General features: G+C 38.3%; 1 protein-coding gene across 2 annotated transcripts in view; it reads right to left on the reverse strand.

Annotated features, from left to right (window-relative positions):
- The window catches only part of LOC139480433 (palmitoyltransferase ZDHHC21-like), a 405,161-nt gene that overhangs the window by 61,528 nt on the left and 319,717 nt on the right, over positions 1-23,916 (reverse strand). For both annotated transcript variants that reach the window (XR_011654416.1, XM_071263508.1), the window contains one exon: positions 5,988-6,034. Coding sequence is in view for 1 of the 2 variants with exons in the window: in XM_071263508.1 (XP_071119609.1) it covers positions 5,988-6,034 (47 nt within the window). In the remaining variant the exon portion in view is untranslated. The remainder of the gene's footprint in view (positions 1-5,987; positions 6,035-23,916) is intronic.

The raw sequence follows: 23,916 nt of genomic DNA on the forward strand, positions 1-23,916 counted from the left end.
ATTCTCATTAGTACGTTGTGTCTAATTACAGTGTTGGCCTTATTTACAGGTTATTCTACAATACTTGCTGACGGTCAATTACAATCTGTCAAACCACGCGTGAATAAACAGTAATGCAGGTGTTTCTGTGGGCAATTACCTAGCCTGTACGTGTATATTTTTTGTGGATACATGTATTACATATTTTCGTTGATATGTGGATATATTAAGCACGAAGACACAAAAAGTTTATGAAAGATGAATTGGTGCCTTGATATATATATTCAACGAGAACGAATCTTGTATTTTCTCCGCGATCCTGATGTGTATCATCGTTTAATGGGTCATTCATTAAAAGTATGTTGTGAGGCGATATCAAAGGAGCCGCTCAATTTACACAGTGTCGTCCGTTTCGCGTGAACTACCACCCCACCCTGTCAGTAAGAGTTATGTAATCGGTACACAAATATATTTGATGCGATGTCAGTGTGGAAGGAGTTTGAATTATGTCCGCCACTGGCCACAGAAATCCTCAAAGTATAGTAACAATCAACAAGGCCAATGCTGTACTAATAACCTAGTGACTCACGTAACAACGGCTGTCAATCTATCTGCTACAGCTACCATACAATCATCCCTGTCACAACTGGCATATTAACGGCTTATTCAAAATATTAATTGTAGAAACGTCGTTAACAGACTAACGTACGTCGTAATCAGTCCTCAACTGGATGTTACATTGCGGATATCAGCTGTTTGTGAAAATATTTACTAGACATAAGATTTAAAGACTAATAAAATCAATTGTAAGACCGCATAGACTATAAAACCGAATAAAATATGTCTTAGTATCATCTCTTGTGTATTAGATGATGGTAATGACCTGAAATGTTATAACGTTAGATTAAGAAGGAGAAACATTTAAGTGTTTTACAATACTTGGAAACATGAGCAATAAGATGTAGCAACATAAACATGCATGGAATAGGGAAAATGGTGAAAACAAATTGAAAAGGATTTTAATACAAAATTATTGAAATAAATAACTTGCCTGAACAGGAGGGGTACCCAAACTTGTTTGACAGTTATTCGTGTGTTGTAGACTGTCGAATGGGACTCATGTGTGTACGGTTTGCCCTTACTTACTTACTTACTTACTTACTTGGAGATTTAACGTGCGCTTTCGCACACGGGCCCGGCCAGGCCATTTAATGTGTTTGCTTGCCCTCTTTACTTTACTTTACTTTCTTTGGAGATTTAACGTGCGCTTTCCGACTGATGCGAATTTCGCACACGGGCCTGGCCAGGCGGTTTAATGTGTTTCCGAAAGGGGCGAAAGTGGTCTGTGCAACCCAAGAGGGGGGTTTAGGGGTTGCTTATATAGAATTTGGGAATTTTGAGATTTGGAATTGTTGCCGATGGGGTTGGGGAGGAGAACTAAGGGAGCTGGGTATGGTGGATGTTTGTTTGTTTATGTGATTCTGATTTGGTAGGTTATTGTGTTTTTAGATGAGTTTTATTACTTCTGTTTTTATTAAGAATACGCCTAAGGCCTTGAAGTTTTCTAGTTTATTTTGTGGGTTTAGTATTGCTTCTAGAGTGAGAGCCTTGTTTAGATTGAGGGTGGTTTGTAATGCGGTTCGATGTGTTAGGTAGTGTGTGCAGTGGATGAGTGCGTGTTCTGGGGTTTCTAGTTGTTTGCAGTGTGGGCAGTTACCTGTAGTGTGTTTTTTTAATTTTTTTTAGGTGGTTATTTAGGTTGGTGTGTCCTGTTTGGAGTTTAGTGATTACTCTGTCAATTTATTTTGATGGATGGAGAATTTTCGGTTTGGTTAGTTGTTTGCTGAGCACTTTTTTGATTTGGCTATTTGAGTTTAGATATAGGTTATGCCATTTTTTTGTGATTTTTTGCTTGTTTACACTTTTAATTTCTGATTTTGAGATGGGTAAGTTTAAGCTTATTTCTGGGATTTTGAGGGATAGTTTAGCTGCTTTATCGGCATTTTCATTACCGTATATTCCTACGTGGGCGGGTATCCACAAGAAGGTTATTTGTTTGCCTGCCTTAGATAGGTCGTTGGAGCTTTTAAGTATTTGATTTATTAATTTAGGTCGGTTTTTGGTATTTTTGTTTTTGGAGGGCTTGCAGTCCACTTAGGGAGTCGGTAAGTATTAGGATTTTTTTGTGGTTTTTGGATTCTTGATTATGGAGGGCTGAGGCCATGCCCAGTAGTTCTGCCGTGAATATTGATTGGTTGTTTGGGAGTCGGAAGGATTGTGTGGTTGTAGTTGGTTGTGTGGTATGGAATCCGAAACCTGTGTGCTTGGAGGTCGGATCTGAGGATCCGTCCGTGTAGATGTGACACCAATTTGGCCAATTTTCGTGTATGTATGCTAGTGTGGTAGTTTTCGCTATGTTTGGGTCGGTTTGTTTATTTATTTGGCTAGCTAGTGTTGTGTCTATTTTGGGTATTTTAAGTTTAGGGGTGAAGATATTTGATTGTTTGCAGTTTTGTTTAAGATTTTTAATTTGGTGTTTATTTAGGTAGTTTGTCATTCTTTGGGATATTGGGGTAAGTAAGGGGTGTTTACGAGCTAGAGCTCGGTTTTTGGGGCTGATGTTTTGGTTTATTGATGAGAGGGTTTGATTGGGACGCGGCCCAGAAATTTAAGCTTAGCTGTTCCCTGCGTAGACTTAGTGGCATTTCTCCTGTTAAGGCCTGAAGTGAGGTGTAGGAGGTGCCATGTTGGGTGCGTGTAATTAGTTTGAGAGCCTGATATTGTATTGAGTCAAGTTTTTTAGATAGAGAGTTGTTTAGGGTGTTGTATATGGCGATAGTGATATGTAGAGAGAGAGGAGGGTATCTTTGAAGGCTCCCCAGTTAGAGCCAGTTAGGTATCTTAGGGTGTTTAGGTCTTTACTGCATTTAGTTGTTAGGTTTTGGATTTGAGCATCCCAGGTGAGATGTTCATCGAAAATAAGTCCTAAGAATTTGGTTTGTTATTGAAATTTGATTGTTTGATTGTTTAGCTGGAGGATTGGGGAGGCGGGTTTCATGTTTTTATGTTTGAATACTATTCCTGTTGTTTTTTCTGAGTTAAGGGAGAAGCCCCATTTGTCAGCCCATTGTTGTATTTTATTAAGAGATTTTTGGAGTAAATTTTGGACCATTTTCATGCTTTTAGTGAGGATCCAGATGGCTCCATCATCCACAAATTTGATGTGTTTACTTTAGGGGATAGGCCCTCGAAAAGATCGTTCATCATTATATTGAAGAGGGTGGGGCTGAGGATACTGCCCTGTGGAGTGCCATTTTCTAGGGGACATTGGTCCGATAGAGTTTGGTCTATACCCACGGTTATTTTACGATTGTTTAGGAAGTCCTGGATGTAGTTTATTATCTGACCTTTGAGTCCTATTTTTTAAAGTTTTTGTATTAGCCCATCGTGCCATACCATGTCGAAAGCTTTAGAGAAGTCTAAGAAGATGCCTGTGGTATATTGTTTATTTAGTTGTCCTGTCCTAGGGTTGAGCGGCCAGGAGTGAAATCGCTTTGATCTGGGTTTATGATGTTATTTTGTAATCTACTTTTAGCCATTGATTCCATTACTTTACATAAGTTTGAAGTTAGGGATATTGGTCTATATGAGTTAGCTTGATTAGCTGGTTTATTAGGTTTAGGGATTAGTATGACTAGGGCCTGTTTCCAGGGAGTAGGAACCTGTCCGTTTAGGTAGATGAGATTGTATAGTTTGAGTAGTGCCTGGAGTAGTTTTAGGGGGGAGTTTTTTAATTATTTGGTAAGAAGTTAGGTCTAATCCTGGGGCTGTTCCCTCTTACCTGTTTTGGATTACGTAGAAGAGCTCCTCCATTGTGTAGGGTTGATTTATTTCTAGATTGTTATTGTTGCTAAGGCAGAAGGCAACCTCTTAAACACTTAATGCAACAACAACACTTGGATGCCGATTGTTGGGTCTCTAACTTGTCTAGTACATATGGTTGCACATGTATAACCAGTAATGCAATTAGTGACAGCAGACCATGTGACTGGAGTTTACTGAACTGTTAGGTGAACAATGTTATACTGATTGTTGATTTGAGATATACCCCTCGTCAAACATATCATAGTATCAATGCACTGTTCTGGAGATGGTCAGTCACAGCTCATGCTCGGTGGGGTCGGAGAGGACATGTGGCAACTACATGGTTATCAACATGAGGCACAACAAAGCCTTCAAATATGGTATCTTGGTACCTTTGACAATTTAATGTTCAATGACCTGTGAACAAATCAAGTTTACAATCAGACACGAGTCCTACCATCAGTGTGGTCCAATATTAAACAACTCTCGTCAGGCCAATGAATCCTCTCCCATGACCTTAGGTTCCAGTGTACCTACACCTAACACTAGGCTAAACAGTCCCATATGTGTTGGTGTGAGAAGAGTATTGGTCTTCTGGCCCTTAATCCTGCTGCATTAATTCGATGCCTGATGGTGCTGAGGGACACTCTGTTGTAGATATGCCAGTAATGACGAAGAAGAGTTCAAGTCGACGTTTGCAGACGTTTTGCTTGGAGTTCAAGGACCCTGTCCTCTCTGACACTGGTCTTCCATGGACGTGCTTATCCCGACAACTCCCTCACATGTAAGTTTTCTAATGAGACTAATGTTCAACACGGTGGCAATAGCAGTTTGGTGCATGCAAATGATTTGCCATCGTTGATTTTCTGGGATGGTATGCTTAGGCATTTTAGTTACATTTGTTCCAAAGACATACTTTCAAATTGGTAGAAACTTCATTCAAAATTAATAGAAGTAAAGATGCATGAACTTTCTGTCATGAAACATGAATTTAGAGTTTTCTAAAGAGAGACCTAAGGTGTGCATATAACTAGCATAAACACACCCACAAGGTTGGGCAGTTAAGGTGGCTACCTTTCTACAGGCAGATGATGTGTCAACATACATTGTAGCATTTGAAAATCTCTACAATGAAAATTAATTTTCAATTACACTTCAAATTTGGTGGTGTAATACTTTTGATGAGGTGTATATATGCATCTTTAATCCATTATAATGAAGGCACAAGACAATGTTGAGTTTATTACATTATTTATGATCAAGATCAGACACCAAACTTTGAATTAAATAGAAATGTTTAATACTGTTTATTGTTTAATAATGTGTTGCACTTCCTACTACCATTAAGTTGGGTGCTAAATGCCACTTTCAACTGTTTTACTGTAACGTCATGGGAGAAAAACCAACAATAATACAGGTCTTCAGACAGTGACCTCTTTTATAAAAACCAAGACCTTGGATATGATGCTGACAAACCAAGAAACACACTTGATGACATTGTCACAAAATACATTGCTCTTCACAAATATCTGTATGAGCGTAGGGCTGAGATGGTGCCATTCATGATCACCAAATTCATCACCATCCACCCCTTTCTGTAACCGGCAAAAGACTCTTCCCCCCTATTATGTGAGAAAACACAACATAATCAGAATGCATCTATCACTGATCCCTCTTTAATACATTTCTGTTGATATGTAAAAATATATCAAAGAGACAGTCACAATTGTTTCATTGAATAAACAGTGGTTGTAAATGTCAACCATGCTAGTTAGAAAATATCCATGTAAATTTGGAATATGTTTTAACTGCCCCTTCGAAATGTTTTCGAAGTTTTTCAATAGTCTTTGGGAACTATTACATTTTGTCCAGTGACACCTGGGGCCATGCTTGCAAAGTTTCAACTTCATGATCCTTTTGGTGGATGCACAACCAGAAGACTGCAAATGTGACATGACATAAGCTCAATGACCTTCAGTCATGTGAGCTAAAATAGGAATAGAAAAGAATAACAAGTCCAACAGACTATTATTGTTTTAGCTAAACCTGAATTTCCAGTTTGACACCTTCTTCATAGAGTCATGGTGTATTTTGAATACCTATAATACAGTGAAATGCCTTTGACATGTAAAATGTTAACTTACCTGTTAGGATCTGGAGATTGCTGCATATTTTCAAGTGTAGTTCTGTCCTTGAAAAAACAAACAACACCATATGTATTTCAAGATACACACCTAAAACCACTATTAAAATGTACCTTATATTTGGATTTTTTTTAAAGAAATAATTGATTAAGTATAATTAATAAGTAAGCTACGTTACTGTACGAATCAACACTCATGAGTTCAATGCATGATATGGGATGTCCAATCAAGTATGTTGATATATAGAGGTTATCACGCGAGTGTGTTTGGGGATGGTAAATATCCTGCATTAGGAATAAACATTGTATTGAGCGAGCCTTGGCAAGCTAAATACATAGTGTTTATTCCTAATACAGGATATTTACCATCCTCGAACACACAAGCGTGATAACCTCTTTATCATATAATTTCATTCTTTAATTTCAATGCTTAAGAATCGCTTTCCCTCTCTCAAAAACATTACCGAAACACTGAGTTTTCCTGGAATGTGCTCATTAATATATATTACGTCACAGGGTAAGTGATGTGTCAGTCGGACAGTGACAGTAGCCAATATAGTTCCAACTGAAATCTGTTTCTTATACAGTGGTAAAGTGAGTGAGTGAGTATGGTTTTACGCCGCTTTTAGCAATATTCCAGCAATATCACGGCGGGGGACACCAGAAATGGGCTTCACACATTGTACCCATGTCGGGAATCGAACCCGGGTCTTCGGCGTGACGAGCGAACGCTTTAACCACCAGGCTACCCGACCGCCCCTATACAGTGGTGAATCAACATATACGAAAACAACAGTTGTTTTTAATTGCCTTTCGCGGCAATCCATGGGTCTGTCCGCTAGAGTAACTGCCCTAGCTACGTCACAGATAGACACTGATTTTCAGTATAATAGACTGTTCTTTTGATAATGATGGCAAATATCCCAGTAGTTTATCCAGATTCCCGATGGTTAATTCTGACTCAATCGCCGACTGACGAGGGCAACGCCATGTTTGTTTATAAAGCATCTCTATCCAGTAGTATAGGTAATGATGGTTCTGGACCACTTCCGGATTTATATACCTATACCACCACTACAGGGGGAATTTTTTATGTCAAAATGATTATGCGATTCAACGATAGTCATAAGATTCAGCTAAATTGACTCTAGCTCACCACCACCTGGAGTCTATGATATAAATTTTTATAGGTAATGATGGTTCTGGACCACTTCCACTACAGATGGAATTTTTTATGCCAAAATGATGATGCGATTCAACGATAGTCATGAGATTGGCTCTAGCTCACCAATACCTGGGGCCAATCATTGCTTTAGATGAGTCTAAATGGTAATAAAAATATCCTTTATTATTTTTATCGATAAAGCGATATTCAACGTTTTTATTAAGTTCTTCGTTCATTTTACTAGGAGACCAGACTATATAACTACACTCTTTTTGTAAATTGATAAGAAACAATTGATTACCGTATTTGGTTGGTTTGACATCACTGATATAATAAAAACCTTGTGGTAATTCTCTCCATTTAATAGTTTTTTCCATTATTATATATTTATGTAGGCATTTGTCTAAATGTGATCAAACGATAGTAAGCAATCTATTTTTAATCTCCAACCAGTTCTTTGGTTTTGGCACGGAATAATTGACGCGCTTGTTGCCTCCCCTGTTCTATGAACTTTTTTTTCTCGTCTTCGCTAATACCACTGGTCTTATGAGATTTTGATCGAATCTCCTGCTTCATTTCATTGTATTTGGTGAGTTCCGACAGCACTAAACGAAACTCATCTTCGGATATCTTACAATCGGCCATTGCTGTCGAAATATGATCCTCAATGCTGTTCAACTTTGCTTCGGCGAGTATTCGAATACTATCGTGTTTTAATGCTTTCTTTTGCAACCTATGACAAATGAATTTTATCGCTATTCCTGCCAGTCCCGAGACTCCGGCGGTTATTTCCATCCCGAGCACGATAGGAGCGGCGATTATAGTTGATAGTAAACCGACACCGGCTACACCGAGTCCCATGCCAGCCACTACAAGAGTGGTGTCAACTCTGTCCAGAGCATTCACGGCTCTGCGATACTTTTTATACAATCCAAGTCTCAACTCCCTATCCTTATCTATTCGATGTTTTATGTCGCTTATTTGATGTAATCGAAATCCATCAACAGTTTCCATCTTTTCATCGAGCGCTGGATATAAACTCATAGTGTATATTACGAATATATAATAGTCTTTAATTGGTCTTGCTTAAATGCTTTGAGAGTATACATCAACCTTATCAAATGTATATTATACGGTAAGAATATCTTAGAAAGAGAAATACTACCACTTTTAATAATTTGAACCCCCTCGAGGGTTGTAACGGGTGATGCACCGACATGAATAATACTGCAACGTTGACGCTCGTGTTTCTTGAGCCATTTAATCGATAGACCTGGTAATATTTCGAAGGCATCTACCGGTGCATCTCCGAACAAGACTTCAATAATAGGCGTAGAAATATTAGGTATTGCACTCAAGTTAACTTTAATATCATCGAATTCAGCAATCAAATTTAAACTAACATTTTGGATTGCCGGACGACTATATAACATATGACCTGGTTTTTCTGGCAGGAGAGTGACTAACACACTTTTTCGTTTTGACGGGATATAGGCCGCGAGTACAATGCCACTATTTATTATCTTAGTTAAATTATGTCCCTTACCCATCATCGCATAAGGTGGGGTAATGGCGATATTCAGTAGCCACTCGATGTTTGCTTCGACCATAGTCCATTTATTCTCACTGTTGTAAATAATATTGTACAGAGTGGTTTTAAGGAGTCTACTAACGTCGACATCGCTTAAATCTTCTAGATTTTCCGGGAATATAACTTCTTTCCTCTTGTATACATTATCGTGTAAGTGTAAAGCGTATAACTTACCATTGCTACCGGGTTTACCGAATCCTTCTGTGTCTCCGAGATCGGAAAGCGCAATTGTATTACATTGTCTGAGCGTTCCAGGGCCTGATGCATCAACCATTATTTATAATATGGAGTGTTACACTTAAGTATCCTATAAGTACAGGTTGGTGTTTTACATCTAATACAGAAATTTTGAGGTCTGAAATAATACCCCGCTTCATTTTTTTATATTGTAATGAAGAGAAAGATTCCGTTCTGCCACTAGTGTATTTTTCATTTTTCGCTGGAACACTCCTGAGAAGAGTTGAAGGACTTTCGATTTGAATATTATCCGTCGTGCTGATTTGATCAAGATGGATGAACAACTCTTTATAGGGAACTAAATCGGGTAATGTATCTCCATGTTTTGTTCCAATGGGTTTTATTATGTTCATAGATTCAGAGTCGAGTCCAAATCCAAATTTAGATGATAAGTTGTCGGGAATAACTACTACCTTTTCTCCAGCGACTAATTTCAGCATCCCATTCGACTCATTTTGTGTGAGACTCATTCCATTAGGCTTAAAAATTTCATCATTGAGTGAGCATACGCTGTAATACCCATCAGGTATAATAATGAATTTTTCAATAATTTTTTGTTCAATTGATAAATACATCTCATTATTTCTTTTCGCAGCACTTATATTGGTCCACGGTAATACGTTACATCGCATAGTGCGACTTCGAGTTGTCCATCCGAGTTATCGATAGTATGAAGCAGTTGAATAGACTGACCATTTGTTATTCCCAGGAGTGTAACATACATATCAAATATACAATGATACTATATCATAACTTAAATATAGAATCAACCATTATTTATAATATGGAGTGTTACACTTAAGTATCCTATATGTACAGGTTGGTGTTTTACATCTAGTACAGAAATTTTAAGGTCTGAAATAATACCCCGCTTTAATTTTTTATATTGTAATGTTGAGAAAGATTCTGTTCTACCGCTATTGTATTTTTCATCTTTCACTGGAACACTTCTGAGTAGAGTTGAAGGACTTTCTTGTTGTATATTATCCGTCGTACTGATTTGATCAAGATGGATACACAACTCTTTGTAGGGAACTAAATCGGGTAATTTAGATCCATCATTTGATGAAGTGATTACTATTATATCACCGATTACAAATCCAATTGTAATTGCAAAGTAGTTCACGTAAGGAAGTACACCATGTTCTCCAGGGTAGAATTTCAGTCTCCCAGTTGCCTCATTTTGTGTGAGACTAGCTCCCATAGGCTTAAAAATTTCATCATTGAGTGAGCTTACGCTGTAATACCCATCAGGTATAGTAATAACTCTATCTTTGTCACCCATTATTAATATCTTATTATTATCTTTCGCAGCACTTATATTGGTCCAGAGCGGGTTATACGTTACATCGCATAGAGCGACTTCGAGTTGTCCATCCGAGTTATCAATTGTAAGAAGCAGTTGAATAGACTGACCATTTGTTATTCCTGGGAGTGTAACATACATATTAAATATACAATGATACTATATCATAACTTAAATATGAAATCAACTTACATTACTAATCAATCGATTATAGTAACTGCCTCTGGTGCTGAATTTTTAGTTAAATTCCCCGATATCTTTGAAAATTACAGGGTCACGGCAACTAGCGATAAAATGGTACACGATTGGTTTCACAATCCGATGCAATTTTGGCAGAATCAGTTAAACTTTGCCATATGGTGTGCCACAACGGGATGTGGCGTATCTCTTTATGCTCCAGGATTTGAACTGAATAAGTCTGTTATAACATTTCACGTGTACTATCAGATTAGACGTATACTTAAAGAAATTAGTGCTCCATTACCGCATGATCGAGCGTGGAATTCCACAAATAATAATTATGATAGGTCCGCGTATGAGCGTATTTGTCAGGAATTTAATGTTTCTACGAGTAAAGATTGGCGTATTAAAGGAGCAAACCATGGTCTAGGTGTTCCTTACACAGAGGAAAAAATATCTGTCAAAGAAGGAAGCGATTATGTATATAAAGTACTTAATAAACTTCCAGTTAATTTTGGTAAGTTGAGGAGTACCAGCAAACTTAACGCAGTTTTAAGAGTGCTTTAATTTATATTGTTACAAAATTTGTACAAATGAACGATACCGCAAACGCTTGGAATGTATTTCTTAATGATAAAATGGAAAATAATTTTACTAACCCAGGATTTGTAAGAGTTAATGAATCGATAAGAACTTATGTATGGGCAATTCTCGGAGCGCAATCGCAAACACGAACGTCCATTATCGGTTCTGGGACGGCGCTCGATGCGCAAAAACAGTTTGTCACAAACGTGGAGGGCGCCATTAATTCACCAGTTGACATACCATCGTCTATAAAGCGTTTTCAAGATGCATTACAGTACGCTCAATCCAAAGTGGACTACGTTTATGCACCGGGACTATACATGTCTCCTAGTAATATGGAACTTAAGATCGGTCAAGTGATAGGCTATAATAATAAAATTGTTATCGCTACCGATCAACAAAAACCAGGTATAAATTCAGATATGAACGTCGAATTAATAACGCAAACGATCACGGGCAAAAAGGGAATAGTCAAGCTACTAACACCAACTATCGCTCAACCATCTAATAACGCACAAACATCTACTCACGCACAAGTGTCACCGCATATTGCGGCTATAAATCAACAACATATTGATGAAAAAACAGCGCTTGTAGTAGGTGGAGTCTCGGTTGGTTTACTCATGATTTGGTTAGCGAACTGATTTGGTTAAATAGTCTTTAGCGAATACGTACAACAGCCCTGCAATTGCTACGATCAATCCCCACAAGTTTTGACTAAGCCAAGTGGTGGTCTTAGCTAATAAATTCAATAGCCAGGAAACAACACTCCCTATTATACCGGGAAGTGCAGCCGCGGCTTTCTCAGCTAGCTTTCCCAGTGCTGAACCTAATGCTTTTAAATGCTTTTTTATCCACTCTTTAATACCACCCGACGTAGGGGGTGTGGGCGGTGTACCACCACCTGTGCCACCGGTTAACGCGAGAGTCAAAGTCGATATAATAAATCCCAACGCGGTTAAAATACTGGCAATTGTTATTCCTTGTTCTCTGAACAATGTTATAATTTTATCGGCCAGTGTAGTATCATCGTTGAGGACTTGATCGATAGTTTCTCGAATACGACTGATTTGCGAACGAAGTGCCTTTCTATTACTGGAAGCTGCTTCTAGGTGGGCCGATCTTTCTTCTTCTAAGTTACGCAATCTTCCCGCTACGCGGCGTCTACTGAACTCATCGCCCGCCTGTTGAAGTTTTGTTTTCTCTTGAGCTATATGCTTGTCGATTTCGGATATCTTGGCCATATTATTTATCAGTTCTCCCCGCATTGTTCGCATTGCCTTGTCAAGACCTCGTAATTCCCTAATACTAAACTCTGATACCTGTAACGTTGAATTATCGTAATAGGTATCTAAGATTTCTCCGAGTCCGTTCGAGGCCACCATCGAGGCTGCTTCCAAATCATCTGTATTACCGAGTTCAGTACGCACGGTTCAAAGAACCTGAGTAGTCTTCGCGGAAAGCCGCGAGTAGTCTACAAAACCTAATTTATCATGAACAAACACGGTGCCGTGTTTACCGGCTATAGTAGACAAGGCTAGGGGCTTACGAGTACGAGAATTCATAAGATCAATATCCGGAGAGTCACGCAGTCGCAATATTCCTTTACTATCTATCGTAAACTTTGAATAGTCACGGCCTATTGGGTTAACATAATTTTTATCTTCTTTTAAGGCATCGTAATAATCATTGACGTTTGATTGTAAAAGTTCATCGTTAAGACTACTAAACCTGGTTTCATCAGTATCTTTGATTGGATTCTGGTTATCAAAGTCATCAAAGGTACTTAGATCAAAGTCATTAATATCAAAATCAGTCATTTTTATATTAAACATAGGGTACATGTTTTCAATATAACAATGTCTTCGCAATACGGACGCAAGTTAAACCCACAACGTAGACTTCGAGATCCATTAGGGGTCAAGGCAATTCGTCAGTCTGTTACTATAACTAATAACCCAAGTACCATCCATCAGAATCAAACGCTTCTGGTTCGCTTTCCTAATCTCGGCGCACACGATGTGTTAGTTCCGGGAACTGTCCGACTAGCATTTACGATTAGTTTGACTTCTACAGACGTTAACAGGGAGCCTGTTCAGAACATAGGTCATGCTATCGTTAAGAAAATCGCTATTAAAATTAGCGGTAATGAGGTTTTGAGTATCGACGATAGCGATGTATACTATTGTTACATGGATCTCTGGAGAACGGATAAAGAGCGGGAAAACTTACAGTACCAAGGTATTTGTAATAAGAACACATTGAGACTGCGCGTAGGTGCTGAAAATGGTGTTGATACCAACGAAAAAGATCAGGCCGTTGCCGACGCATTAGGTAACCGATTCTATGTCCCCCTAGACTTGGAATTACTAGATTCCCACATGCCCTTTTATCAAGCATCCCTAGGCGATAGGTTAGAATACGAACTCACTTTTAACGACTACGGTAGAGTAATCAGAGCTGCTGAAGATGCTAGCTATTCCATTGACAATATCTCGCTGGAGTACGATATGATAACGGATCCCGAATTAGCCAGACAAATTCGTAACCAGTATTCGGGAAGTTTAGCCATTTTGTACGATTGCGTGCTGCGACATCGAAAGATCACGAGGGACAGAAAAGATACGATGTGGAATATCAATCTAAACGTCCCCACCAGGTCGTTGAAGGGTATTTTAATGTTGTTCGAGGACCCCTCCGATGCCTTTAAAAGAAATACCGAGAAGTTCTACAATCCCAAGATTACGAAAGTAGAATTGACTATCGAGGGCGTTCCTAATCAACTATATAGCCAAGGAATGCACCAGTGGGATGAGATTAAAAAACTTCTATAAAACGTTCTCCGGAAGTTAACGCGGTCGTGAAAGATCTGTCTCTCGGGAGTGTATCGATGGGTGAATACCTCACCACGAAGTACGCGCTATGGCTAGACATGCGAACAACGGACGATGACCAACTACACGGCAGTGGGAGGAGAATAGAAAATGCTAGCGAGGGTGTCACCATACAGATAACGAAGCTCCAGGAATCAACTGGTAAATTAAACATATATTTGTACGTGATTATGGATGCGCAACTTAATATACAGAATGGGAGATTCGTGCAAGCAATCTATTAATAATCTTTTACCTAAAGATCCGCACTGCGCTATCATATGCGGGCAAACGGGCTGCGGAAAAACAGCTTTTATTCTAGATATTTTAGAAAGTCATTATCGGGATATTTCGGTCATATTATTATTCTGTGCCCGACTATAAGCGTTAATAAAACATACCTATCGAGAGATTGGGTAATGAATGACGACGGGGTACACAGAGTCGATCCGGGCGATCGTTTACAAGACTGTCTCCGAGTATGTCACGAAAAATACAAAGGAGAATCAACACTTTTCGTAATAGATGACTGCAGCGCGAGTAAAGAACTCACAAAAGAGAAAGATATGCTTTCGTATTTAGCATTCTCCGTTCGGCATACTCAACATAACGTTTGGGTACTTACTCAAAAATACAACTCTGTCGTGAAAGATCTCAGAGAGCAGACCAAATGGGTAGCGCTGTTTCATTGCAAAGATCGAGATTCATTCGAGGAATGTTTACGCGAAAATGACGTCATTTATACCAAGGGTGAACGAGATAAAGTCAGAAAAGTGTTAGCGGCAACGAAGCACTGTAAACTCGTGTTAAAAACCGATCAGCCAGCTGCTTATGCAATTGCTTAGCAAAATGTAGAAAAATTATAGCAAATATAGCAAAAATATGGCAAAAATGTAGCAAAATAATAGGAAAATTATAGCAAATATAGCAAAAATATGGCAAAAATGTAGCAAAATAATAGGAAAATTATAGCAAATATAGCAAAATTAAAGCAAAAATACTATAAGTTGAACATTAGCGGTTAATATGACATAAAATGTGGTTCGAAATCCTCTTTCTTTCGCAACAGTTCATTATTACGGGTTTTATTGGATATGCCATATTATATTATGTTAGACTTAAATATCTCCTTAGGTATTACATTATGGAATGCGACGAACTCATCGAACAAATGCTCAAAGAATCTGATGTAGATAAATCATTAGATAAACATAGAGAAAGACTCGCGGCTTTGGTAGCCGGTGGAAAATGTTCCCAATATTTGGGAGAAAATTATACCATCGAAAAAATTGATAACATGACCGACGAAGAGATTAAAAAACTGTACGCGCATTACGAGTCTAGACTGGGAGCTACCATGACTAAAACGATAGGATCGTCTATATTACAACTATACACAGTCGTAGCTAGTACGTTTCTCCCCATCCCGGCAGAACATCGCATGTATTTATGCGAATCTCTCAAGAAAGACCCATTCATAGAACACGCTATAAGCTCAGTGAGCTGTGAGTTTTATCATAGATTCGGAATGTTCTTAGCTCCGTTCACCACAGCTTTAATAACGGCTAGGTATTGTCAATTTAAACATACGTGCCCACTTAATAATATAAATGGAGACTCAACAGATTGCGGAAACACAATCACAACAGGTGACACCACAACAGATTGTGAACACGCAACCACAACAGATTGCGGAAACGGAACAACAAGTGAATGAGAACCACCACAAAAACAACCCAGAGTTACTAAGAACCCCCAAAAAATAGCTGCAGGAAGAAAGGGAGGGCTGGCGCGCAAAGCAAAATTAATAAATAATTCAAATCCGATTAAAACATGGGCACTAGCAATGGCAATGAAGGATATGCTCATCAAACAAGGACTTATCCCGGAAGACATAATGAAGTAATTAAACATTTGAATATTTTATATTCATATAAAGATTTGAATATTTTATATTCATATACTATGGCAACAATTGCGATGATGGTCGGTGGAGCTGTTGTTAATGCTCTAGCTTTTTCGGGGAGTAATTATTTATTTTCCAGTATGAGGGAATCAAACGCTAAAGAAGTTGAAGAGGAGCGTAAACGACATAACGAAGCTTTAGAACAATACCAAGCAGCCCAGTTACAATATACGCAGCAGTGAATGAAGAGATTAGACTTTATTCATGAACAACTGCTTAAGGAAGGACATTCAATTCAAACGTTTAAGGATGTCGAATCTGCCATGCACAAATACTACCTCGTTTATGGGAAAAAACTCGACCCAAAACCTAGACCAACAATGAGTCAGTTTTATACACCGTCAGAGGAACAAAAGAACCGCGAGGTCACATTTGTGATTATGGGATTGACTGCTGTATTGATTTTCAGCTATACCTTGACTACTCATAAATAACCACAGCTGTGGCTATGCATAAACCATGACCTAGTTTAGAGCGATCTATAAATAGCCTAATCAATAGTGTAGATGTGATTTACCTTTTAGACAAATGATATGATATGTGTATAACCATGAATCTATGCAAATATACACTCATGGGGAAATCGATTCAATGTCAGAAGCCATCGGTGGGTATTTACTGTGGCACTCACGCTTATAACATCAGAAAGGGTTTTAAAAATTACGCTTGTTCTGTATGTGGGATTGGAGTCAAATGTAGTTACAGTTTATGTAAGAGTCACGGTGCTGATAAGGTCAGGAAGCAGATTATTTATGCTAGGAAGAGAGATTACATCAATGAGAGGAATAGGTTGTGGAGAATACGTATTTATACATGAAAAACAACCATTTAGACAAATGAATCATTTTGTATATACCATTCAACCACAATGGTTTTTGTCAGAGAGTTGAAGGCTATGGCAAAGCAAAGTGGCCTACGTGGATATTCTCGTATGAGAAAAGCTGAATTGATTACCTTACTCGGTTTGGAATACATCAAACCCCAGACTGTTAGAGAACTCAAAGTTCGAGGGAGAAACAGTGGGCTGAGAGGTTATTCTCGAATGAGAAGAGCTGAATTGATCGCTTTACTAGATAATAATAATGATGTTGAGAATAAACAACAAGAATTAATATTTGTACCCACATCTGCCGGCGTTGGTAAATATCTAAGAGGTTGGAAGATGGATATTAATTCCAACATGGATGTTAACGATATTAAGCCCATCATATCGAGTAAAATTAACGAGGAATTAGATGATTTACATAGTATAAAATACCAGCTGACGATTAAAAGGTCATTGAGTAAAAGTAACACAGACGATAGCGTCGAATATACCGAACCATATTTCCGAAGCAATCAAGAAGTTATAACCGAATCCGATACTATAAACGCATCATTAGATACATCAATTCAGAGGATACAGGAAACTTTAGAACGCTGGACTATTAGCAGTTCGGGTTGGGTTGTGGATAAAATCGATAGTTTATATTTAGATATAGCAAATTATATGCCCTTCAAAGGTGGATCTTATATAGATTTACCCCCGTATTATAAGAAGAAAAAAGCCATAATTAACGTAAAAAATAAATCCGATGATTGTTTAAGAATGATGATAAGATCTGCATTGTTCCCCGTAGACAAGCATCCGGATAGACCTTCTAGCTATCCCCAAAACGATGGACTCAACTTCGATGGTATAGACGAACCTACACCAATATCACAAATTGATAAGGTGGAAAAGCAAAATAATTTAGCTATAAATGTTTTCGGACATTCTAAAGGAATTGTTGTACACAGGATAAGCTCCACTCCGGAACATATTCCCAGAATCAATTCATGTCTGATCGAAAAAGATGGAAAATATCATTATACATGGATAAAGAGTTTAAACAGGCTATTATACGATCAAACAAAACATGCTAGAAAGAAATATTTCTGCGAAAGATGCCTGCATGGGTACAGCAGACAAGATCTATTAGAAGCGCATAAAGAAGACTGTAGAGGTGTTGGACAGACCGCTATCAGGATCGATATGCCTAAAGAGGGGAAAAATATATTAAAATTTGAACATTATTGTAATCAAATGCCAGTACCGTACGTAATTTACGCAGACTTCGAAGCGCTTATCAAACCCATAGAAAATACCAACCAAGATAATGATAGTAGTTTTACGTACAAAACTCAAGAACATATTCCTTGTGGGTTTGGATATATAGTTGTAAGGTATGATGGGAAAACAAACACTCCCGTGATTTACAGAGGTCCCGATGCAGCGGGAAAGTTCCTAGAATATCTACAAAATGAAGAGAGAATAATCAGGGAAAAATTATCGTGTAAGAAACCCATGCGTATGACGATAGATGATTGGAGGGCCCACAAGAAGTCAACGAGTTGTCACGTTTGTAATAAACCCCTGGATGGGGATTCCGTAAGAGATCATTGTCACGTCACGGGTAATTATCGGGGAGCCGCTCATAACGAGTGTAACTTGAAACTAAAAATGAATTCTCAAACAATACCCATCCCCGTTGTGTTTCACAACCTTAGAGGATATGATTCACATCTCATTATGCAAGCTATCTCAAAGACCGACGGCGGTTTAACGTGCATTCCTAACAATATGGAAAAATATATATCGTTCTCGTTGACTAAACCTATACATTATAGGGACAAGGATGGGAAATCTAGAATAAAGCAAAGTAATGGGCTTAGATTCATACACTCCGTACAGTTTCTGTTATCTTCCCTGGACAATTTAGTCACGTTTGTAATAAACCCCTGGATGGGGATTCCGTAAGAGATCATTGTCACGTCACGGGTAATTATCGGGGAGCCGCTCATAACGAGTGTAACTTGAAACTAAAAATGAATTCTCAAACAATACCCATCCCCGTTGTGTTTCACAACCTTAGAGGATATGATTCACATCTCATTATGCAAGCTATCTCAAAGACCGACGGCGGTTTAACGTGCATTCCTAACAATATGGAAAAATATATATCGTTCTCGTTGACTAAACCTATACATTATAGGGACAAGGATGGGAAATCTAGAATAAAGCAAAGTAATGGGCTTAGATTCATACACTCCGTACAGTTTCTGTTATCTTCCCTGGACAATTTAGTCACGTTTGTAATAAACCCCTGGATGGGGATTCCGTAAGAGATCATTGTCACGTCACGGGTAATTATCGGGGAGCCGCTCATAACGAGTGTAACTTGAAACTAAAAATGAATTCTCAAACAATACCCATCCCCGTTGTGTTTCACAACCTTAGAGGATATGATTCACATCTCATTATGCAAGCTATCTCAAAGACCGACGGCGGTTTAACGTGCATTCCTAACAATATGGAAAAATATATATCGTTCTCGTTGACTAAACCTATACATTATAGGGACAAGGATGGGAAATCTAGAATAAAGCAAAGTAATGGGCTTAGATTCATACACTCCGTACAGTTTCTGTTATCTTCCCTGGACAATTTAGCTAATGCGAACAATCCCGATGACTTCGTGATAACAAATCAATATACAGATAAGATAACTCGTCATTTGCTGCTGAGAAAAGGTGTATATCCATACGAATATATGGATGATTGGTCTAAATTCGAAGAAACTGAATTACCACCCCTCGAATCATTCTATAGTAACTTAACGGAATCTCGAATAACAGATGCCGATTATGAACACGCTCTGACGGTCTGGGATAAATTAGGTTGTAAGAATTTAGGCGATTATCACGATCTGTACTTAAAAACCGATGTACTGTTACTCGCCGATATATTCGAGATATTTAGAAAGACATGTTTAAAACAATACGGCTTGGACCCGGCATGGTACTATTCCAGTCCCGGACTATCGTGGGATGCATTGTTGAAGAAGACCGGCGTAGAACTAAAACTACTCACAGATTAGGATATGCACTTGTTTATTGAGAAAGGATTAAGAGGTGGTATATCGATGGCAGCGAAAAGGTATTCTAAGGCTAATAATAAATTAGTGGAAGGATACGCTAACAATTTGTACGGATGGGCTATGAGTCAACCTTTAACCACGGATGGTTTTGAGTGGGTCGATGATATCCATAATAATGATGAGAATAAAGGGTACATACTAGAAGTTGACTTGGAATATCCGAGTTCCTTACATAAAGACCATAACAGTTATCCGCTAGCTCCCGAAAGATTTATGGTTAATAAAGACTGGATGTCGGAATATCAACGTTCATTGATGGGTAATAGTAGGTTAGCTAACATAGAAAAACTTGTACCAAATTTGATGGATAAGACAAAATATATAGTTCACTACAGAAATCTCCAGTTGTATCTATCTTTAGGTATGAAACTTAGGAAAATACACAGAGTTCTAAAGTTTGATCAAAGCCCTTGGATGGAGCCCTATATAAGGCTGAACACAGATTTAAGAAAGATAGGTACCAGTGATTTCGAAAAGAATCTATATAAGCTCATGAATAACTCGGTATTTGGTAAAACTATCATGGTTAACATTTATACTAAGTTATCTTATAATAATTAGATCTACATCAAGTGCTTTTATGAGTTATCATGGTGTAATATTTATTCATCATTTCATATAATTATAGTTTAGCAAGTAATAATTATCATTAGGTAAAATGCATATATAAAATATCAGTAGCTTCAGTTATAGCTTTTTAGATGGTTGCTAGCCTAAGGTAATGGGAGCGCATCTTCTAGAGTTACGTCTACATAGTTTAATTGATTTGAAGCTTTTAGATAAATGCTAGCCTAAGGTATCAAGATTCCATCTCCCAGACAAAGGATATTTATCTAAGTATATCTGTCATCACCTACCGGGCTATATTAGAATAACATTACTTCAATTAAGACTCATTAAGGATTAGCCCCCATACAAGCTCGTCTATAGTGCATTAAGGATTAGCCCCCATACAAGCTTGTCTATAGGGCATTAAGGATTAGCCCCCACACAAGCTCATCTATAGTGACACCCTAATCTCTTTCAAAGCATCCAGTAAATATGTCAACAAGATTAGTGCCAGTCCAACAGGATAAACAGGATTTAGTATTCCCCTCTGTCTAGCCATCCATTTAGCATAGGACACAACCAATCGTGTATCAACCAATCACATTCCTTTCTATTGTTCAAACTTTCATTAAATACATACAATTTTTTAGCAGAGAAGGAGAATTTTTTAGCGCATCTAAAAATTAATTAATCTACCAATCCAAAATCCAATAAACATACAAACACCCACCTTACCCGGCTCCCTTAGTTCCCTCCTCCACCCACCTAGGCATTTATTCCAAATTTAAAAATTTCAAAAAATCAATATAAGCAACCCCTAAAAGCCCCCTCTTGGGTTGCACACACCACTTTCACCCTTCTCGGAATACACTAAATGGTCCGGCCAGGCCCGTGTGCGAAATACGCTGTAGTCGGAAAGCGCACGTTAAATCTTCTATATCAGTCAGTCAGCAGAGAAGGGGTTTGACTCTCTTACCAAGCAGACCTCTCTCCCACAGCCCAGAGTGTGTACCGACTCTCTGTGGCACTCTAGTTATTTTCTAAGTATATTGTAAATTGTTAATTGTTCTTGTAAATAAAATTGTGTTTAGTCTCCTGTGAATCTGGCTCTTTGCTGACTAATTCCCCAAGAAAACCAGCACGTCATTTGGAAGGTATTGTTCACCCAGAACAGTTCCATGATAAAACTATGGAGAATCTAAGGAAGTGTGTTGATGTTAAATTAGTCAGATCTAATGAGGAAGAAAGACTCAGGAAACTCATAGCCAGTCCGGCTTTTAACAGAAGCCAGATATTCGATAACGACTTAGCCGCGTTGCATATGCAGAAAAGTAATATAAAATTCAACAGACCGGTGTACGTCGGTATGAGTATTCTCGACTTGTCAAAACACTTAATGTATGACTTTATTACAACGAACTTAAGAAGCAATACGGCGATAGATGCGAGGTGTTATATACCGACACGGATTCTTTGTTGATGGAAATACTATATGGCAGAAAAAATAGATATGTACGACACGAGCGATTACCCTAAAGATAATCCACTGCACAGCGTTGTAAATAAAAAGGTGTTAGGTAAGATGAAGGATGAATGTGCTGGGACTCCTATAGCGGAGTATGTAGGATTAAGACCTAAGATGTATTCTATAAAAAAGTCCGATAATGGAGAGATAAGAAAAGCCAAGGGTGTTAAGAAGTATGTTGTAAAAAAGCATATCAAACACGAACAGTATAAAGAATCATTATTCAACGGTAGAACGTTCAAACACGAGATGAACTCTTTAAGAAGTTACAATCATAGGATATATGGATTAAGAATGAACAAGACATCATTATCCCCCTTAGATACAAAGAGATGGATTGATAAGGATGGTGTAACTACCTATGCTTATGGTTATGGTGGTAATACCGTACCGTCGGGAACTATGAACAACTCTTCTCGTACAAATGCCCTACCCGGTCCATCTTGAAGATAATAAAGAATAGGCTCTCCTTCTTTCGTAATCAATCTACTAATGTTATACGTCTTAAAGGACCATATGGGATCGGTTGCGCGACGTAGGCCTCCTTCGAGTTCACTGGGCTGGTATAAATATCTTACCCTTACTCTATCGGGAAGTTTTCGTTCTTTGCCTCTCCTCGGTGCTGAAGATTCGGAAGTCACGGATTTCATTTTAATCGCATCGGATAGTTTCTTCCCTATTAATCTCGTCACTTCATTATTCAGCGCTGATACAACGGCTGATAATCGTGTCACCCATTCGGTTGATCTCAATCGCTCGGATTTCATTTCGATCCCATACTGATAGCCAAACAAACGTTCCGCTAGAGTCTGGTTAAATCTTTCAACAATGGCTTGACTACGGTGGGCCTCTCTTTCACCACGAACGATTTTGACGTTGTGCTTTGTTAAAAGTTTAGTTATCGATCCCATAAACTCGCGACCGGGATCTACTTGAAATAGCTAAGGCCATTTTAGCGGTCCGCGTTTATATATGCGGCTCAGTGCATTAGCTACTTCTGTTGATTCTTTCGATGTTAATGGCTCAGCCTCTTTGTATCGACTAGCCACATCCACTACTGTTAAAGCGTATTTATACGTTTTGCGTTTTACCTTATCGTGGGGAAGAAACAAGAGGTCAGCCTGATGAACTTCATTCGTTGTAAAAATATCAAACTTCTTCCTCGGTATATACCGCGGTGCTGGTAAGTATATTTGCCACATCGCTTGTTTCTTTAGCCAATCCTTGGCCACATCTTTAGATACCTTAGCCGCGGTGGCTAATCTTTGTATTGCTCCTATACCTTTCCAATATCCTCGTGGGCTATAGTAAATTTTATTCATTATTAATTAATATTGATGTTTTGTTTAATACAAATCCGGCTCCAGTGGAAGTGGTCCAGAACCCCCATTACTTATAAAAAATTATATCATTGGCTCCAGGGTGGTGGTGAGCTGGAGTCAATTTAGCTGAATCTCATGACTATCATTGAATCACATCATCATTTTGGCTTAAAAAATTCCCCCTGTAGTAGCAGTATAGGTATATAAATCCGTCTCCAGTGGAAGTGGTCCAGAACCATTATTACCTATACTACTCTATCCGCATATGACTACAACGGATATCGTTTTTATCTGTTGGCTTTATCCTGCCGAGAAACCTACCCATTATATGATAAAGCACAATACAGGCAAGCGGTGGGCTCCTTTGCAGTTTATCTTCATACTAAAAACGAATCAAAATGTAAAATCTTCATGCAGTTTATTAAGTCTCTCTGCTTATATAATTTATCAGTTTCAATCTTCTTTTCAATACTGCTCCTCTGCTGTGGAGATGTTCATCTTAATCCAGGACCCTTAATAGGCACAGATTTAAAGATTATTTATCTAAACGTTCGTAGTATTCTTGATATCCTTGAAGTTGAACTTAGACATTATGATGTAATTTGCATATCTGAAACATGGTTACACACGGGTATACACGACAGCGACATAATTATTCCTGGTTTTGCTATT

The sequence above is a fragment of the Haliotis cracherodii genome, unplaced genomic scaffold (assembly GCF_022045235.1).
Source record: "Haliotis cracherodii isolate W230 unplaced genomic scaffold, xgHalCrac1.p SCAF_4, whole genome shotgun sequence".
Lineage (NCBI taxonomy): Eukaryota > Metazoa > Mollusca > Gastropoda > Lepetellida > Haliotidae > Haliotis > Haliotis cracherodii.